We start from the raw sequence: 18,781 nt of genomic DNA, 5'->3' as shown, positions 1-18,781 counted from the left end.
TAGCAGTTAATCCCCTACAGATAAGAGTTACCACCACATGATATTCTGCATCTGGGGAGCCAACCCTGACAAGACCAGTTGCCTTCTGTGAAAATTCTTTGAAACTGTTAAAAATGTTACCAATGACGGGGCCGGCCTGTGGCTCACTTGGGAGAGTGCGGTACTGATAACATCAAGGCCACGGGTTCAGATCCCATATAGGGATGGCCGGTTTGCTCACTGGGTGAGCGTGGTGCTGACAACACCAAGTCAAGGGTTAAGATCCCCTTACCAGTCATCTTAAAAAATATATATATATTTTTTTTTTCCAAATTTTTCATTTTTTAATTAGGTTTTGTCCCCCTTTCTATGATGCTGAGGACTTGTCCTGTTTCCTTAAGACTACCATAAATGGTATAGGAAAAACTGCTAAAAAAAAAAAAAAAAAAAGAAGAGGGAAGCAGACATTCTCCAATGTAGGTTCTGAACTAATATTGGTAACCAACTTTCTTTTTCCATAAATAACATGACTAAAGGTAAGTTTCTCATTGGTAACATTTTTTTTTTTTTTTTTTTTTAAAGATGACCGGTAAGGGGATCTTAACCCTTGACTTGGTGTTGTCAGCACCACGCTCACCCAGTGAGCAAACCGGCCATCCCTATATGGGATCTGAACCCGTGGCCTTGGTGTTATCAGTACCGCACTCTCCCAAGTGAGCCACAGGCCGGCCCCGTCATTGGTAACATTTTTAACAGTTTCAAAGAATTTTCACAGAAGGCAACTGGTCTTGTCAGGGTTGGCTCCCCAGATGCAGAATATCATGTGGTGGTAACTCTTATCTGTAGGGGATTAACTGCTATGTGGTTATTCAAGGCAGTTTTAATTTCACATTTACTTTTCCCTGCTACCTATCTAACTGCCAAAAGGCCCCTGTTATCAGATGGTGCATAATAGATATCCCAGGGAGTGCAAATTAATTTATCTGGCCAAAACCCAACATAAAAATAGTAAATCTGGGCCGGCCCGTGGCTCACTCAGTAGAGTGCGGTGCTAATAACACCAAGGCCCCGGGTTCGGATCCCACATAGGGATGGCCGGTTTGCTCACTGGCTGAGCGTGGTGCTGACAACACCAAGTCAAGGGTTAAGATCCCCTTACTGGTCATCTTTTAAAAAAAAAAAAAAAAAATAGTAAATCTGTTCAAATGACCTATTACATGTTCACTAGGCCAGCTACCCTTCCTCCACTCCCAACACTGAACATGGCTCATCTGTTTCTCCTTTTCTCTCTCACAACCCCCTTCCCAGCAAGAGGTTCCTCTAATGGGTCGCTGTCTGGGCTGCACCACTTTGGGTGTGAAGCATCCTCAGCTTTTTCATCTCTGCTCTAAAACCTCCTACAATGCCTGCTTGCCATTTAAGGCAGGACATGTGATCCTTCCAGAGTCCTTTCTAGCTTTAGATCCCCTTAGGCTCTTTTAGTAGACTATGCCCAGCTCAACTGGCCCAATCCCCACTCTGATCCTGTCCTGCCTGTTCCAGAAATTGTTCTGATCCCTCTAGTCTCCCCCCAACCCCGTAACACGCACCCTCATTTCTATGCTTCCAACATCTTCTTCAAGATCACACTCAAATGTCAAAGGCTTCGTTAAAAGGCGGTTGTTTAAAAAAGAAAAAAAAAAAAAAAAAGGCAGGGGGGGGGGGGGGGCGGTTGTTGCCTGGCATTTTTACAGCCTTTGGTTCACCCCCTTAAATGGCCCTTTCCCCATTGTATGGGGGGAGGAACTGGGTTTTTTTTTTTTTTTTTTTTTTTTGGCAGCTGGCCGGTACAGAAATCAAAACATGGACCTTGGTGCCATCAGCACCACGCCCTAACCAACTGAGCTAACCAGCCAGCCCTATTTATCTTATTTTCTTCTGAAGGCAGGAACTGCTAGATAAGTGAATAAAGACTCACCTAGGCCAGCTGCCTTGCCTCCTTGTTCAAGGCTTACTTCTTCCAGGAAGAGGGCTGTGTGTTTGTATGTGAGGGGTCGAATGAAAAACATAGTGTTTAGGATATTGTATCTTGTTCCAGGAACAATTAAGAAGGTGCCTGGGCACCTAATGTGGAGAACGCATCTGGACCTCTTCTTCCGCCCTTGCTATCGCCCCTCTGTGGTTGCTTGTCTCCCTGACAAAGAAAGTAGCTTAGTGTGGAGTGCTGAGGAATTCTGCCGTGGGCCAGCTGATTCCAGCGTCCAGACTGTTTGTGACGATTGTTAATGAGTAGACCACACCGTCGAGTCCCGGTCCCAAGGTGCTGGTGCACCTGGCACTCCCTGAAATCCCTTTAGGGCCGCCGGGGCAGGAACCCCGATCCCACATTTGGCCAGCTAAGGACTCGCCTAAGGTCTCCAGGTAAAAAGCGAGTGGCACGAGTGAAAACGAGAAAACCTAGTTCTAGGGCTGACCGCACCTCATTTGCGTTTATTTAGACCCAGAATAACCCCGCAGTCTGGGTTGGGGCGCCCGAGGGGTCCTGGGGCCTGCTGTCTGACTCCTTTATATCTCCGGGCTGCACAGAGCCTCGGAGATGTCGCGGGCGCCATCCTGAGCGGAGGAAGGGGAGCCTGGCAGCCACCCAGCGGTTGGGCTACGGGAAGAGGGTGCAAAGCGCGGCCGGCAGAGCTGGAGGAAGTGACGGCTCCTTTTACCCGCCCGACCCTCTTCAGTCCGCCTCCCGTCTCCGCCGCTCACAGACAGGAACGCGTGGCGGGCGGGGAGAAGAGGTAGAAGCCGGCAGTCGCTCAGGGTCGCAGCTCTCGGTCTGCTGGGGCGTGCGTGCGTGCGTGCGTGAGCGCGTTCCATAGCACGCCGTGCGCGGGGCGGATGTCCGGGCCGGCTGGGCGCGGGCAGCGGACGAGATGGCGGAAGGCGGAGGTTGCCGTGAGCGGCCGGATGCAGAGACCCAGAAGTCAGAGCTTGGGGTCTTGATGAGGACCACGCTCCAAAGAGGGGCGCAGTGGTGAGCGTTGGGCCAGCTCTTCCGTCGTGCAGAGCCGGGGGCCGGGACTCCGGGCTTCAGGCCGGGCCCCTTTTTCTCGGCATGAGTAGGGGTCGGGCGGGGGCGGTGTCTGGTGACCCTGAAACAGTGGCCTGACACTCGCCACTCAGGGGAGGAACCCCGGGTTCAGCTCTTGGAAAGCGCGGGCAGGGTTGGCGGTTGTCCTGGCTCATTCAAAGCCCCAGGGATTGGGCTCGGCGGGGGCAAGGGCTGCAGGACGTGGAGAAGGGGAGTGCTCGCGGGGGCCGTGTGAGGGTGGGAAGAGCCCTTTAACATCGTACTTGCAGTCTGACCTTGGGCGAAAGCGTCCCCACCTTAACAGACCCCGGTTCTTTACTGTTAAAACCAGGGTAGTAATATTTGGCTCACCTCCCTCAAGTGGATTGAGGCGAAAATCAGAAGTAGATACTTTGAAACTTGTGAACTGCTGAACAAATGTCAAGGTCAGAAACTGAACAAATGTCTGAAAGCCCCAGATTAGTTTGGTAGCAAATGTCAAAAATAATTGTGGCAGCAGTATCTCGGAATGGGAGAGAAGGGTAGCCTAGGTCCTGGAGCTAGACAGAAAGAATAAAAGTCCAGGATTCAGAAGAACAGGATATGAGTCTTCTTAATAGATTGTTGGATAGAAGGCACAATACTTTCCACTTGGTAATTCTTAGGTGGTGTTATTGTGTGGGAGAAGAAAACTAGGTCTATATTTTGCATTGAATAAGATTGTGGTGTTGATTGACAGAGGAACTGAGCAGGGAAGAGAACTGGGATTAGGAGGAGTTAAGATATGGCTTTATGGTGTTCATCTTGAGCTAGCCAAGCTGTGAAAGGTATGGCAAGTAAAGGTACCTTTGAAGTTTCTGCATGGGGGTGATGTATAAAGAATACTCAGCAGAAGCAGAGGAAGTTTAAGGTCAGACTAAAATCACACAGTAAAAGTCTGTGGAGAGTATTGCTCAAGGGATTTGGAGGGAAATGAGGATTTTAAAGATTTGGATCTATTTATGGATCATTGTGGCCTCTGAGAAGTTGCCTGATCTCCTCTGATGTTTGTTGGTTAGAAAATTGGAAGAACTCACCAATATAATTGTTGTGCTTTGTTGCCCCACAGAGGTTTTCCTCTCCTTCTGCCTTAATTGTAAAATAGCAATCACATTTGCTTATGTTTAAATTTAAAAAGCAATAAGTTTAATTTGAAGCATGACTTAATGCTTTCTGTTTCTTTTTTTTTTTGTCTTTTTTTGTCTTTTTTTTTTACTGACCGGTAACGGGATCGCAGCCCTCGTTGTTGCGCCTGCACCGCACTCAGCCAGTGAGTGGGAACCGGTCTCCACATGGGATCCGAACCCTCGGCGGGAGCGCCACCACACTCCCAAGCGGCGCACTCTCCAGTGCGCCACCAGGCCGGCCCCGACTTAATGCTTTTTGACAAGATGAACATACCTAGGCACTAATATGTGTATATATGTGTGTGTGTGTATGTACACACATATATCTACATTTTTAGACATCATGCTTGGTCCTCAAAGTAAAACTGAAATGGGTGATGTTACTGTGCCATTTTCAGAAAGAAAATTAGTTTAATGCTGCTCATGTCAAGCAAAGTAGTGTAACCAAGCTGTCTATCTGGATGAAGACCTCTATAAAGATTGTTATGAAATTAATGACTTCTTTATCAGCAAACTTGATTTCACCCATAGAAAGACTCCATTTATATAAGCATTTGAAGCCAATTATTTCCTTCTTTTTATTTATTCACTGTTTCAACAGTCATTTCACTTAATGGATGCCTGCCCTGGGACAGGCTCTCTGTGTCCTGTTCTTGAGAGTGTTTTTTAGTGGGGATGACATGTTCCCCAAGTGGAAAAACCATAAAAAAGAAAGGTAGCAGCTGCAGAAACTTACAACCTTAGCTTTTCTGCTGCAGTAAAGGTTTGTCTCTCTCTCTAGGTATCTTATTGACAGCCGGTGGTTCAAGCAGTGGAAGAAGTATGTGGGCTTCGACAGCTGGGATATGTATAATGTGGGTGAACATAACCTGTTTCCCGGCCCAATAGACAACTCTGGACTCTTTTCGGGTACAGTATCCTGTTGCTTTTCTAGCTAAGTGTTCACCTGGGGGCCGGCCCGTGGCTCACTCGGGTGAGTGTGGTTCTGATAATGCCAAGGCCACGGGTTTGGATCCCATATAGGGATGGCCGGTTAGCTCACTGGCTGAGCGTGGTGCTGACAACACCAAGACAAGGGTTAAGATCCCCTTATCGGTCATCTTTTAAAAAAAAATAAAATAAATGTTCGCCTGGGCTGTGGCCAGAGGTTGTATATATCTGTAACATGGACATTGTGAACCTGACTTTCCCAGTGTGAGGAGATTGATGCAAATCAAAGACAACTTGTTTCTACAGCAGAAGTCTTTGCAGACCCTTATAGAGAAGTTAGGCTGCTTTTTTCCTGAATTAACTGATTCTAACAAGAGGATGCTTATAATACTTTAAATTTCTGCCTTTGCAAATCAGTTCTACTAAATATTACATATTTTAGATTAGTAGTGTATGGAAAGGAAAGAAATAGGATATCATTTTGACACTGCGTCTGAAATCTGGACACCAGTGTTACCTTCGCAGTGGAACAAATTGTAGACCTGTGGGCATTCATCAGGCATTCTTGTCATGGCTATGTTTATCATAGAAGTGTGAGGAGAGGTAGAAGTCAGTAGCTGGAGTTACAACCACAGTGAGCTCCCAATGGGAACTGTGAAAAAAGTGACGTGTCACCAGAGCTTGGCTTGCACTGTAGATGGACTGAGATAGCAGAGTTGGCCTTTCTCAGGCTTTGTTCTGCCTGACTTTAGATTTCCTTTGTAGGTAGGAGAGAGGTGATCTATCACCTGTGTCCAGAATGAGAGCAGTAGGAAGGCAGACAAGGCGTGAGACTTGATCTACCTATCTAACATTAGTCAAACTATCTGGACAATTTTATTTATTTTTTATTTTTTTTTGTCTTTTTCGTGACCGGTAAGGGGATCACAACCCTTGGTGTGGTGTTGCCCGCACCGCGCCTTAGCCAGTGAGCGCACCGGCCATTCCTATATAGGATCTGAACCCATGGCGGGAGCATCGCTGTGCTCCCAGCGCTGCACTCTCCCGAGTGCGCCACGGGGCCGGCCCAAGGACAATTTTATTTTTAAAAATGAGCAACACTTCAGCCTAGACCTTGTTTTAGAGGAGGTCTAAATGACATAAAGTCATTTGCTTTATTTCCTGATGTAGGTCAGATGGTGCCAGTGTATCATGAAGTTGTCTCAAGAAATCATTGCATTTTGTTTACACTTTGTCCTTTTCCCCCTTTTTTTTGAAAAGGGGAATTCTTAAGGTTTTTAATAGTAATAGTGACAAAAATCCTAGAACTAGACTCTGAGGTCATTTTGCAGAACCTTCAGGTAAGGGCAAGCATTCCTTCTGTGGTCCCCAATTTCATGTTACCAGGCTTTGGCTTGAAATGTCAGCTGTGTGCTTGGGAAGTGAGAGGCATATTGCATTCAGACTGTGGAACATTGACAGTATAGGAGTGACCAATCTCTGGAAATGAAGTTCACCCCCTTTGTTCCTAGGCTCTCAGTCACCTGTCAGTCTCAGCCTGGCTGCCTTCTGCCTAGGGTCATAGTAGTGTCTTGGAAAAGACTCCTGAAAGTATGAGAAGGAGAGGGAAGAACATATTCTTGCTGATGTTGTCTGCAGGGCACCCTTCTCTCATCTCCACCTGTGACCCTACTGTACATCATATGGAACTGCTACACCAAGCTGTGCTCTCATTTTCCCCCTTTGTTCACCTCTCTTGAAGAAATTTGTAGAGGGTAAATCCTCCTTTCAAAACCTCTGTGTGTCTTTTTTTTTTTCAAAAGATGACCGGTAAGGGGATCTTAACCCTTGACTTGGTGTTGTCAGCACCACGCTCAGCCAGTGAGCTAACCGGCCATCCCTATATGGGATCCGAACCCCGGGGCCTTGGTGTTATCAGCACTGCACTCTCCCGAGTGAGCCACGGGCCGGCCCGGAAGCTCTGTTTCAAGCAGAGTGGTAATTGCAACCCCTGGACTGTCCTGTTCCTGAACAGAAAAGGCTTGGTCTGTCCCTGTTAACAACCATGCCAGAGCTGCTGTGGAAACTAGTTGGCTCATCAGTGAGGAGGATTTATCTTGGTTTCTTTTGTTATTTTAAAAAAATTTTATTATTATTATTATTTTTTTTCCCCTTTTTGTCTTTTTTACTGACCGGTAACGGGATCGCAACCCTCGGTGTTGCGCCCGCACTGTGCTCAGCCAGTGAGCAGGAACCGGTCTCCACATGGGATCCGAACCCTCGGCGGGAGCGCCACAGTGCTCCCAAGCAGCGCACTCTCCAGTGAGCCACCGGGCCAGCCCTAAAAAATTTTATTTTTAATTGTGGTAAAATACACATAACATAAAATTTACGACCTTAACCTTTTTTTCTCTTACCATATTCCCAATGAGCCATCTGAACGGTGGCTGGCCAGTTTGAGGATCCAAACCCTTGACCTTATTGTTACAGCACCACGCTCTAACCAACTGAGCTACCCAGCCAGCTCCATCTTAACCATTTTTTTTTTTTCCTTTTTGTCTTTTTTTCGTGACCGGTAACGGGATCGCAGCCCTCAGTGTCGCGCCCATACCGCAACCGGCAACGGGATCGCAACCCTCGGTGTCGCGCCCGCACCGCGCTCAACCAGTGAGCGGACCGGTCTCTATATGGGATCCGAACCCTTGGCGGGAGCGCTGCCGCACTCCCAAGCGCCGCACCCTACCGAGTGCGCCACCGGGCCGGCCCCCATCTTAACCATTTTTAAGTGTACAGTTCAGTAGTGTTAAGTATATTCAAGTTGTTGTGCATCCAGTCTCCAGAAATTTTTCGTCTTCCAAAACTGAAACTTCATACCGATTGCCTCCTCTCCGTAGCCTCTGGCAATCGCCATTCTACCTTCTGTTTCTGTGAATCTGACTACTATAGATACCCATATAAGTGGAATGATACAGTCTTTGTCTTTTTGTTACTGGCTTATTTTACTTTGCTTGATATCCTCAAGGTTGATCAGTGATGTAGCATGTATAAGAATTTCCTTTTTAAGGCTGGGAGTGTCCAGCTAGGCTTGACTTGGAATGTTTAAAACTAAGAATACTGAAAGACTTTTGGTAACATAAACTTAACTTCAGTGTCTCATTTATTTGCTTTCTTAATAAATCTTTCAAGGGAAGATGATATCTGACTTTAATATGGTATCACTAGGAGTATTATGGTAAGTATTCATAATTAGCTATTTTAATTATGGAATTTGGAAACACTTTGGGGTTTTTCTCTTTTATCCTCTCTTCTCCCTCTAATTATAGAAGAAATACAAGTTCCTCATAAAATGTTCAGAATACATGGCTAAGGACAAAGAGCAGTCAGGTCTGCTCTGTGTTATGGCCCATGACAGAATTTTGGAATTTTATACCTGTTCCTGTAGTAGAAAAATATGTAAGAATTATTTAAAACAAACATTTCTCGGGAGAAGAGCAGTGAGTTATGTGCTGTTTTCCTTTTTCAGATCCTGAGAGTCAGACGTTAAAAGAACACTTAATTGACGAATTGGACTATGTATTGGTCCCAGCTGAGGCCTGGAATAAGTTACTAAACTGGTATGGCTGTGTAGAAGGCCAGCAGCCCATTGTCAGAAAAGTGAGTACATGAATTGTCACACCTCCTGGTCAATGTCTGCAGGTGCTCCCTGGGGGATGCTGACTGGCGTTGATTTCCTAGGAAAATGAATGTACCTAAGTGGTTGAATGGAGGTGGTTGAGGCCTTGTTTCTGATTCTCTTTAGGGAATTAAGGTTGTGAATGATGGTGAGTGAGGTTATTCACACAGGATGTTATAGTCAGTGGCCTCCAAATATCAGAGCTGCACAGTGGCTTGGGATTTGTCCGGTGGTGCCATGAGAGCACTTTCTAGAAGGCTCTATGAGAGATCACTTGGGACATGTGGCCATAGAGTAATGTACTGCTAATTGTTTATCTTAAAACCTTTCTTTTTTTTTAAAAAAAAGATGACCGGTAAGGGGATCTTAACCCTTGACTTGGTGTTGTCAGCACCACGCTCACCCAATGAGCTAACCGGCCATCCCTGTATGGGATCCGAATCCGGGTCCTTGGTGTTATCAGCACCACACTCTCCCGAGTGAGCCGCGGGCCGGCCCTTAAAACCTTTCTGATACTACTTTTTCCCCTGTGCTTAGGAGTTTTGGCTACACTGTTGAGTAATTTAAAAAACAAAACAGGCATTTATAGCCCAGAGAAAATTAACCTCTTGAAGGAAGGCAGGCCCTGGGACAGAACCCAGATTGCTAACACCTCTGGTAGACAGGACTCATGACACCACCAACACCCTGACTCCCACAGTTGTTTGCTTGTCCTACCAGAGGAGAAATCACAAGAGCCCACGTGCCTGCTGATATTCAAGCACTGGGTAAATGTCTCACTCTGCCAGGTGTATAGTCCCTTTCTTATCAGGGTAGGAGAGAGCTGCAGTCCTGAGTCCATGCTTCTGGACTCATCTTTTTCTCTAGCTTGAAACCTGGGACTCTAAGAGGGGTTACGAATCAATAGGTTATGGGCATGCCAGCCTCCTTCAGACATCCCATAATGTGCACAGTGCTGCCATGTGGTGACCATTCTGCCCAGTGCTTTACATATTTCTCTAGTCCTCTAATTTAACAAACCCTGCAAGGGAGGCATCATGATCCCCACTTAGAGATGAACGATGACTTTCTCTTTATGCAGTATCTGGCTTTATTGGCAAGTGTAGCTCTTCTTTTTCTAGTAATTATTTCTGAATTAATGAGTTAATTAGTTTTTGGTAATGACCATCTGGTGGCAGTCCCAGTGCTATGTGGTAGATATGAAAAATAATTTGTCTATATAGTCAGGCATATATTTTAAGGGTAAAGAGTAGTTGTTTATTTATTTATTTTTTTTTAAAAGATGACCGGTAAGGGGATCTTAACCCTTGACTTGGTGTTGTCAGCACCACGCTCACCCAGTGAGCAAACCGGCCATCCCTATATGGGATCCGAACCCATGGCCTTGTTGTTATCAGCACCGCACTCTCGCTAGTGAGCCACGGGCCAGCCCCAAAGAGTAGTTGTTTAGAGTTTACTTTTGCTGAGTCTGAAACACATCCTTTTTGTTCAAAGATGACCTCCTGAGACCTGCCTGGTGTGGCATTAAAACTGGGAAGGGATAGGTCTCTCTCCAATCCCATTAAGGTGCTCTTCGTTAGTCCTAATGAGTGGAAAACAATTTTTAAACTCCTAGAATGGGTGCTGCTGGCTTTGAAAATCTGTTCTTTTGATCCCCTGATCACTGAAGGAAACTGATTATCATGAAGTTTCTTCCTTTTGCTACTGATGAGATATGTTGCTTCTAGTACTGCCAGGTGTGGAGCCACTGCTCCTTTATCCCTGCCTCTTGTTCGCAGGTCGTGGAGCATGGCCTCTTTGTCAAGCACTGCAAAGTGGAGGTGTATTTGCTGGAACTGAAGCTCTGTGAGAACAGCGACCCCACCAATGTGCTGAGTTGCCATTTCAGCAAGGCAGACACCATTGGTGAGCAGCTGGGCTCAGGCCCTGGGTATTGGTGAGAGAGTGCGGCATTGTGACTGATAGAGGGCAAACTGCGGTGCCCTCTTGAGACTTGTTACTTGGATTATCTCAGGCTGTAGTTGCCAGTCCTGACCTGGAGTCAGTTCTGCAGGGGATTCTTGGAGAGCCAAGCCTGAGAATCATGTTCTATAGATCACTGGGTATGGGCCTTGGCCATTTGACATTTGTTAATTAAGATGAAGAAATGCAAATTCAGAGAAGTTAAAAAGTAACTTATTAAAAAATCTCAGTAACAAAGTGGCAGAGCTGGCTTTTCAAACCAGATCTGTCTTAACTCCCGTGATAAGCTTTCTCACTTTCTATGTTGCTTCTGTGCTGTAAGTGGGACCCACATCATCAGAGAAGAAGCATCTGAAAGGTTTCCGGTCATATGAGCGTGAGTGATACCCATGGAAGATGACTAGCCTTAGAAATCACCAGTGTGTGAAGATCAGTTAAAACTTTTTTTCCCCTACATTTTATCCCAGTTAGAACTTTTGATACAAAGCACCTATGAGCATCTGAAAAGGAAGGAGGATGAAAATTAGTTTGCCATGGCTGTCTTTAGTCTTGCAGCTGGAGAAAGCCCTGAGTGATGTTTCTGCCTGTCCCTAGCAACCGTCGAGAAGGAGATGCGGAAGCTGTTCAACATCCCTGCAGAGCGTGAAACACGGCTCTGGAACAAATACATGAGCAACACCTATGAGCAGTTGAGCAAGCTAGACAACACTGTCCAGGATGCTGGTCTATACCAGGGTCAGGTAGGAGGGCCCAGGCCATGCCCCAGCAGGTAGCTGTGCCCAGGGTGTGTGGCTAGACACCTTCTGATGTTAAGTATGTTAGAACTGGGGTCATTTGCATTCTCCTCATTTGGTTTCCCCTTTCACTCAGGTGCTAGTAATTGAGCCCCAAAATGAAGATGGCACATGGCCCAGGCAGACCCTGCTATCAAAGTAAGTGAACTTTCTTCTCCCTTGTGGCTGGGCTCACAGGTGTAAGAGAGACATTCTTTCCTCAGGCAGTTACTAAGAAAAATAGTTCTGAATCAGATGAAAAAACATACTGAGTTTCATATCCAGAGCCCATAATCCTGAATGAAGACCTGGTCTTTGGTAAGCAGCATGCTGGACAGCCATCTAACAGAAACCTGACGGGGGGAGTCTCAGCATGGCAGTGAGCCGCTCCTTGTTGAGAATAAGAGAAGGAAAAGAAGGACCAGGATCTGAAATTGCTGCTTTTCCAAGAGGTGGCTTTGTTTTTCAAGCTCTTATATTTTCTCCATCTGTAGTTAGAGGCTTCGATGGAAAAGAGGAGGGCTCAGGCATAGGGTCTTGTGTGACTTAATGGTCATAGTTTGATCCCACCCCACTCTCCCAGTGACCTGTTATTTATTGTTGTCCTTGGAGTTTGCTGGGGAATTGATCAGCTGCTAAACTTGGCACATCTATTTCAGGAGATGTTCATGTGCTGTGTGGAATTGTGCATGTCCTTAGAAGGAGAGAGAAAGAAGTAATGAATTTTCCTCATGGTATAAGAGGGAGAAATCATGTCTGTGTTCTGATAGGTGTGAGGACAGTGTTGGGTTCTGCTCATTTCCCTCAGTTAGGTCTTGGACTGTGAGTGACTGTTACGTAGTGATGGTCTCATAGCCAATTTGAGAAACAGGGAAACTACAAACCTTCTTTTGAGAAACATGGACAAATATACAAACATTTTGTAGTTTCAAGGGTTTTACAGTGCTCCTGAAGCCCAGCCATGTACACCAGTTTAAGAAACCTTGGTCGCCGGTTTCTGCCAGGATGACAAAATAACTGTGGTAGGCAGGATAATCTCCCTTCCACCCTCCAAGATGTCCATGTCATAATCTCCAGAACCTATGAAAGTCTTAGGTTACATAGAAATAGGGACTTTGCAGATGTGATTAAAGAGCTTGAGATGGGGAGATTATCCAGGTAGGCCCAATGTAATATAAGGGTCCTTGTGAGTGAAAGAGGGAGGCAGGAGAGTAATGGAAGGAGGTGTGAGGACAGAAGCAGAGTCAGAGATGAAATGTGAGAGAGTCCATTGGCCATGAGCCAAGGAATATGGGCAGCCTCTAGAAGTCCCTAAAGCCTCCACAAAGAAATGCAGCCCTGCTAATACCTCTATTTTAGCTCAGAGAGAACCATTTTGGATTTCTGACCTTTAGAACTATAAGATAATAAATTTGTGTTGTTTTAAGCCACCGAGTTTGTGGTAATTTGTGACAGCAGCAGTAGGAAACTAATACATTAGCCCAGACAGCCAACTCCCTTCTTGAAACTGGAAGTGCCATAGAACTGAGAGAACATAACATAAAACTGTTAGAACTCCCTGGGGAGATAGAAGATGATTGGGTTTCAGTTTATGAGGTAGGCTTGGTATCTCAGAGCAGAAGAGGGCTGGTATCTTGGCCTGGAGAAACGATTTTAGTTGTTCTTTTTCCCCTTCCCAGCATGGCTTCTCCCTGTCCCTCCATACCCTGAGGCCCAAGAGATTCCAGTGAAAGAGATAGCTTTTGAAAAAGAGCAGTGCCTCAGTGAAATTCCCTGAAGGTTAGTCTCCTGGTAAGGTGTGGCCAACAGGGAGTGAGCCCAGAGTGGAATTCCTGAGGCACATTTTCCTCCCCACTCTCCTACATAGAGCCAGACACTGTTGTAGGTGCTGGGGATGCAGTGATAAAACAGGTAAAGTCTTTATCCTCAAAGAGCAGAAAATAGATAAAAAAGAAAAGCCAATGTCTGACGGTTTGTAAGTACTGTGGGAAAAAATCAGGGAATAGAATAAGAGAGCCTTAGACTTTGGGAAGGGGCAGATTTAAACAAGGTGATGAAGGCTGGCCTGTGGCTCACTCGGGAGAGTGCGGTGCTGATAACATCAAGGCCCTGGGTTTGGATCACATATAGGGATGGCCGGTTAGCTCACTGGCTGAGCGTGGTGCTGACAACATCAAGTCAAGGGTTAAGATCCCCTTACTCGTCATCTTTTAAAAAAATTAAAAATTAAAAAAAAAAAATAAGATAATGGGGAGGCCCAATGAGGTGTCATTTGAACATGGTCATAAAAGAGGTGAGCAAGGGCCAGCCTGTGGCTCACTTGAGAGAGTGTGGTGCTGATAACACCAAGGCTATGGTTTCGGATCCCTATATAGGGATGGCTGGTTAGCTCACTCGGGAGAGCGTGGTGCTGACAACCATCAAGTCAAGGATTAAGATCCCTTTACTGGTCATCTTTAAAAAAAAAAAAACAAAAAAAAGGTGAGCAAGTCAGCAGTGAATGTGGTGCTTAATGGGGACACTAACATTGTAAGGCAGAGGTGACAGCAGCTGCAGAAGTCTTGATGGCAGACTAGTGGGAGTTTGTTGTGGCCAGAGCTAAGGAGATGATAGGTTGGTGGGGGAGGATGAGGCCTGGGAGGTGAGTAGGTCCTTGTGTGAGTTGGGTTCTAGTGTTGCCTCTAGGCGAGGTAGGAGCCCAGCTAGGAAGGATGCGGGGAGTGGAGAGCAATGCAGTCTCATCTGGTGAGTGGCTCCAGGGAGCCAGACGAGGTTGACAAGGGTAGTCAGCATGAAAGGAAGATGACAAATTGATAACCTGTGCTAATTCTGCTAATTGGAGCAGAATTCATGCTCCCAGCTGCATAAGAGGATGAAATAAACATAATAAATATCTTCAAGAAAAGGAGGAAATAGGTACATGAAACAGGAACAAGTTCATATACTTGGAAACTAAGAATTCAGGGAATGGGTGGAGTAGCAGAATGGATGTATCTAAAGACTGAATGAGTAAGTTGGAAGGTCAGGTTGAATTCTAGAAGGCATTATGAAGAGATAAAGAGGTGGAAGATAATAGAAGAAAGGTGCTATGGAGAATGTCAGTATCAATAGCAGTATATATCCATATGTCAGTATACATATGTATTATATGGAAATGTCAGTGTCCGTATAATGGGGATCTCAGAAGCAGAGAGGAAGTGATAGGGGCAAAGGGAAGAAAATGTTGGAAGAAACACAAATCCTGACCAAGAGTTTCTCAGAAATCACAAAAGATAAAAAGAACTTAAAGAATACGAATTATGACAGATGAAAGGAAGTCCACACTTTGGCACAGTAGAGTGAAATTAACAACAAAGATGAAGAGAAGATTCCAAATCATTTTGAAAGAAAAAGTCACTTACAAAAGAAGAAAATTAATATCAAATTTCTCAATAACAACAATGGATCTGAGAGATACTTTTTCAGGGTCAAAAGAACTTTAAAACTAGAATTATGTATCCTGCTAAACTATTATTTAAATGTGAAGATGAAATAATTTTTCTCTGGGCTGGCCCCGTGGTTCACTAGGGAGAGTGCGGCACTGGTAGTGCCAAGGCTGCGGGTTTGGATTCTATATAGGGATGGCCAGTGTGCTCACTGGCTGAGCGTGGTGCAGACCACACCATGCCGAGGGTTGTGATCCCCATACCGGTCAAATAATAATAATAATAATAATTTTTCTCTGGCAAGGTTTTCCATACACAACTCCTCTTTGAAAACCTCTTGGGAGAAGTACTGCTAGAGTCCTGGGGCATGCAGTAAAATCCATAAGGTATGAGGGAGAGTACACAGCTAGTGAAGAGCTGTGTTGATTAGAAAAGCAGAGACCTTGTTACTCATGGTAAGCAAAGATTTCTTATGCAAGACACAGCACCACAAACTACAGAGGAAGTAGATAGAAGTGGTTTTTTGTTTTTGTTTTTGGCACCTGGCCAATATCGGGGATCTGAACCTGTAACCTTGGCATTACAAGGCTGTGTTCTAACCAACTGAGCTAACCAGCCAGCCCAATAGAGTTTTAAATTAAGAACTTCTGTTCATCAAAGAATAAAATGGCAAACCATAGAGTTCAAGATATTTGCAATACATATGTCTGACAAATTAATGGTATCCAGAATTTCAAAGAAACCCGAAGTCAGTAAGAAAAAGGCAGACAACCCCAATAGAAAAAGAAGAAAAGAAAAAAAAGGTAGAATTATATGTATATTCTACAACTCAGAAATCCCACTCCTAGGCATACAACTGACATAAATAATCTCATGTTCACTTAAAGACATGTTCACAGATGTTCATAATAGCGCTGCCTGTCATAGTCACAAACTTTGGAGTTAACCCTACTATCCACCAATAGTAGAATGAATAAATTGTGGTGTAGCACACAATGGTGTTCCGTACAGCAATGTGCAACAGCATGACGAGTCTCATAAACAATGTTGAGCGAAAGAAGCTAGACACAAAGCAGGGCATACTATATGATTCTGTTGCTGTAAAGATTAATAACAGGTAGAAGCAACCTTTGGTGCACAAGGTCAGGATAGTGGTTAGCTTTGGGAAGAAGTGTGACTGAATGGAGCATGAAGACACCTGGGGGCTGGTGCTGTCCTGTTCTTAGTTTGGGTACTGCTTACATGGATGTATTCATTTGGTGCAAATTCCTCGAGTTTTGTACATTCGTGATGTAGGTACTTCTCTTTGTAATACTTCAGTAAAAATTTCATAATAATAAGCAAGGTTTAAGAAAACAACCAATATCCATAACAATCCAGAAGTAATTTCTGGGTAATCCCAACATGGAAGACAAGTAAGGGGACAGGAGGCATTAAAGACCAGTGAGAGATGAGACTATCCTGAACTACTTCTGGGTGGGGGGAAAAGTAAATAGTTATAAGTTTAAGTAATTTATGGGGAAAGATAAAAACATCCTAATAAGTTAATGGAGCAACTACTAGAAATAGAAAAGTAGAATTTTTTTTTTTCCTTTTTGTCTTTCTTACTGACCGGTAACAGGATCGCAACCCTCGGTGTTGCGCCCACACCGCACTCAGCCAGTGAGCGGGAACCGGTCTCCACATGGGATCCAAACCCTTGGCGGGAGCGCTGCCGCGCTCCCAAGTGGCGCACTCTCCAGTGTGCCACCGGGCCAGCCCGAAAAGTAGAATTTTTTACTTTGGAACATGCTGTGTCAGTTAGGAAAGTTTTGGTGACAAGTAATAAAGACCTGAAAATTAGTGTGTTAAACAAGATGGAGGCTTATATCTTTATAAAAAGAATTTCTGAGGTGGGGAGGCTAGTGCTGGTATAGCAGCTCCATGGCATTATTAGAAATCCAGCTGCTTTGTCCTTTTGCTTTACTGTGTGTGGCTTCTACTTCAAAGGTGACTACCTTAGGTCCAGAGTAACTGTTAGATCTTCAGTAATCAAACCTGCATTCCAGTAGCTGGGAAGAGGAAGAGGGGAGAAGGACATACCCCTTTCTTTTAAGGACATTTCCCAGAAATCACACATAAAACCTCTCTTTACATGTCTCTGGCCAATTATATGACAATACCTGGCTTCAAGGGAGGCTGAGGAATGCCTTTTAACAGGAATGCATGGTGTTCAGCCAAAAATTGGGGTTCTTAAACTAAGGAAGAAGGGAAGACTATCAGGAGGCAACTAGCAAATTGCCACACCTGCAAAAGGAAATTTAATGGAAGGCAAGAAAGAAGGAAAAAAATTATTAAAAAGTGTGGTAATTAGAAAACATGAAATAAGGAGGCTGAATTAAGTCCAGCTATTAACTGTATTAGAATAACTGTAGATGGGTTAAACTCATCAATCAAAAGACGAACTCTCAGATTAGATTAGGAAAAAAACATGTTTAGTAATGCATTGTCAGAGAAAATAGGTTGAAATTGGGAAATGAAAAAATATATCAAGTGAATATGTCATTTAGGAAAAGCTGGTTGGCTCAGTACTTTTTTTTTTTTTTTTTTTTGTCCTTTTTGAGACCGGTCGCACCGCGCTCAGCCAGTGAGCGCTGTGAGCGCACCAGTCATCCCTATATAGGATCTGAACCCGCAGTGGGAGCGCTGCTGCGCTCCCAGCACCGCACTCTCCCGAGTGTGCCACGGGCTCGGCCCAGTACTTTTTTTTTTTTAACCTACCAGTAGAGTCAATTTTATTTTTTGGCAGGAGAAAACATAGTAAAATTGTTTCCATGGATGGATTCTTTTGTCATTTACATATAAATCTTTTTTTTCACTGTTGAGGTTCACCTTGCAAATTGTGAACATTTCCAGATAATTTCCCTTGTGGATTGCTCCAGTCTTAGTGTTAGTGCTTCCCAAGGATTTCTGTTGGCCTGGCCCCCACCCCCCCTCTCTCTCTCTGTGGGTCTCATCTCTATCTCTATCTCTGTCTCTATCTATCTCTATCTCTCTTTCTTTCTTTAACTTCACTTGCTGAGGTCTGTAAGGCTTGGTCAGCTCTGTACTACAGTCCCCTTCAAAGGCTGCCTGCCCAGAGCCAGAAGAGGCCAGTGTTCCTGAGGTGGGGAAGGCCTCCTCTGCATGCAGATGGGGTTAACAGTGTTGGGTGGAGAGGTCACGACTTGGGCTGTTGGGAAGGCAGTGAGGATTATGGCTTTTAATCTTTTTTTTTTTTTTTTTTTTTTTAAAGATGACCGGTAAGGGGATCTTAACCCTTGACTTGGTGTTGTCAGCACCACGCCCAGCCAGTGAGCGAACCGGCCATCCCTATATGGGATCCGAACCCGGGGCCTTGGTGTTATCAGCACCGCACTCTCCCGAGTGAGCCACGGGCCGGCCCCAGGATTATGGTTTTTAAGAGTGTACTGTTATCTTAATGATAATTCCAGATGCCAGAATCTGGATACTTGAGGTCAGTCTTAAAGGCTGGGCTCTCCTCAGAGCATCATTCGGTCTGGAGAGCATCTGAAAAGCAAGTAGAGTGCAGTGTAGCAAAGAGGGCAAGTATGAGCTCTGCCTGGTTTGCTCAGAGCCTCACTTTGGGCCTGAGCATGGGGATGTTACCCCCAAGCATGGGTTCAGGGTATATTTGGGTTGTAATTGATAACAACCTGACATGCCTGGGGAGCAAGAAATACCTTAGTAGAAAGGTGCTGGGGGGACGGCCCGGTGGCGCACTGGAGAGTGCACCGCTTGGGAGCGCGGAGGCGCTCCCGCTGAGGGTTCGGATTCCATGTGGAGACCAGTTCCCGCTCACTGGCTGAGCG

General features: G+C 45.2%; 1 protein-coding gene across 4 annotated transcripts in view; it reads left to right on the top strand.

Annotated features, from left to right (window-relative positions):
• Positions 1 to 2,783: 2,783 nt before the first annotated feature.
• USP4 (ubiquitin specific peptidase 4 (proto-oncogene)) overlaps positions 2,784 to 18,781 on the top strand; it is a 48,677-nt gene continuing 32,679 nt past the window's right edge. For 2 of the 4 annotated variants that reach the window (XM_008565795.1, XM_008565794.1), the window contains exons 1-6: positions 2,804 to 2,986; positions 4,970 to 5,097; positions 8,621 to 8,751; positions 10,549 to 10,675; positions 11,327 to 11,472; positions 11,603 to 11,664. In XM_008565795.1, coding sequence (XP_008564017.1) covers positions 2,886 to 2,986; positions 4,970 to 5,097; positions 8,621 to 8,751; positions 10,549 to 10,675; positions 11,327 to 11,472; positions 11,603 to 11,664 — 695 coding nt within the window. In that variant the 5' untranslated portion in view covers positions 2,804 to 2,885. Of the gene's footprint in view, positions 2,987 to 4,969; positions 5,098 to 8,620; positions 8,752 to 10,548; positions 10,676 to 11,279; positions 11,473 to 11,602; positions 11,665 to 18,781 lie in introns of those variants that run through there. The other 2 variants (XM_008565797.1, XM_008565796.1) reach the window with 2 other exon arrangements.

The sequence above is a fragment of the Galeopterus variegatus genome, unplaced genomic scaffold (genome assembly GCF_000696425.1).
Source record: "Galeopterus variegatus unplaced genomic scaffold, G_variegatus-3.0.2 Scaffold203, whole genome shotgun sequence".
NCBI lineage: Eukaryota > Metazoa > Chordata > Mammalia > Dermoptera > Cynocephalidae > Galeopterus > Galeopterus variegatus.
This window is presented reverse-complemented; position numbering and strand designations above follow the sequence as displayed.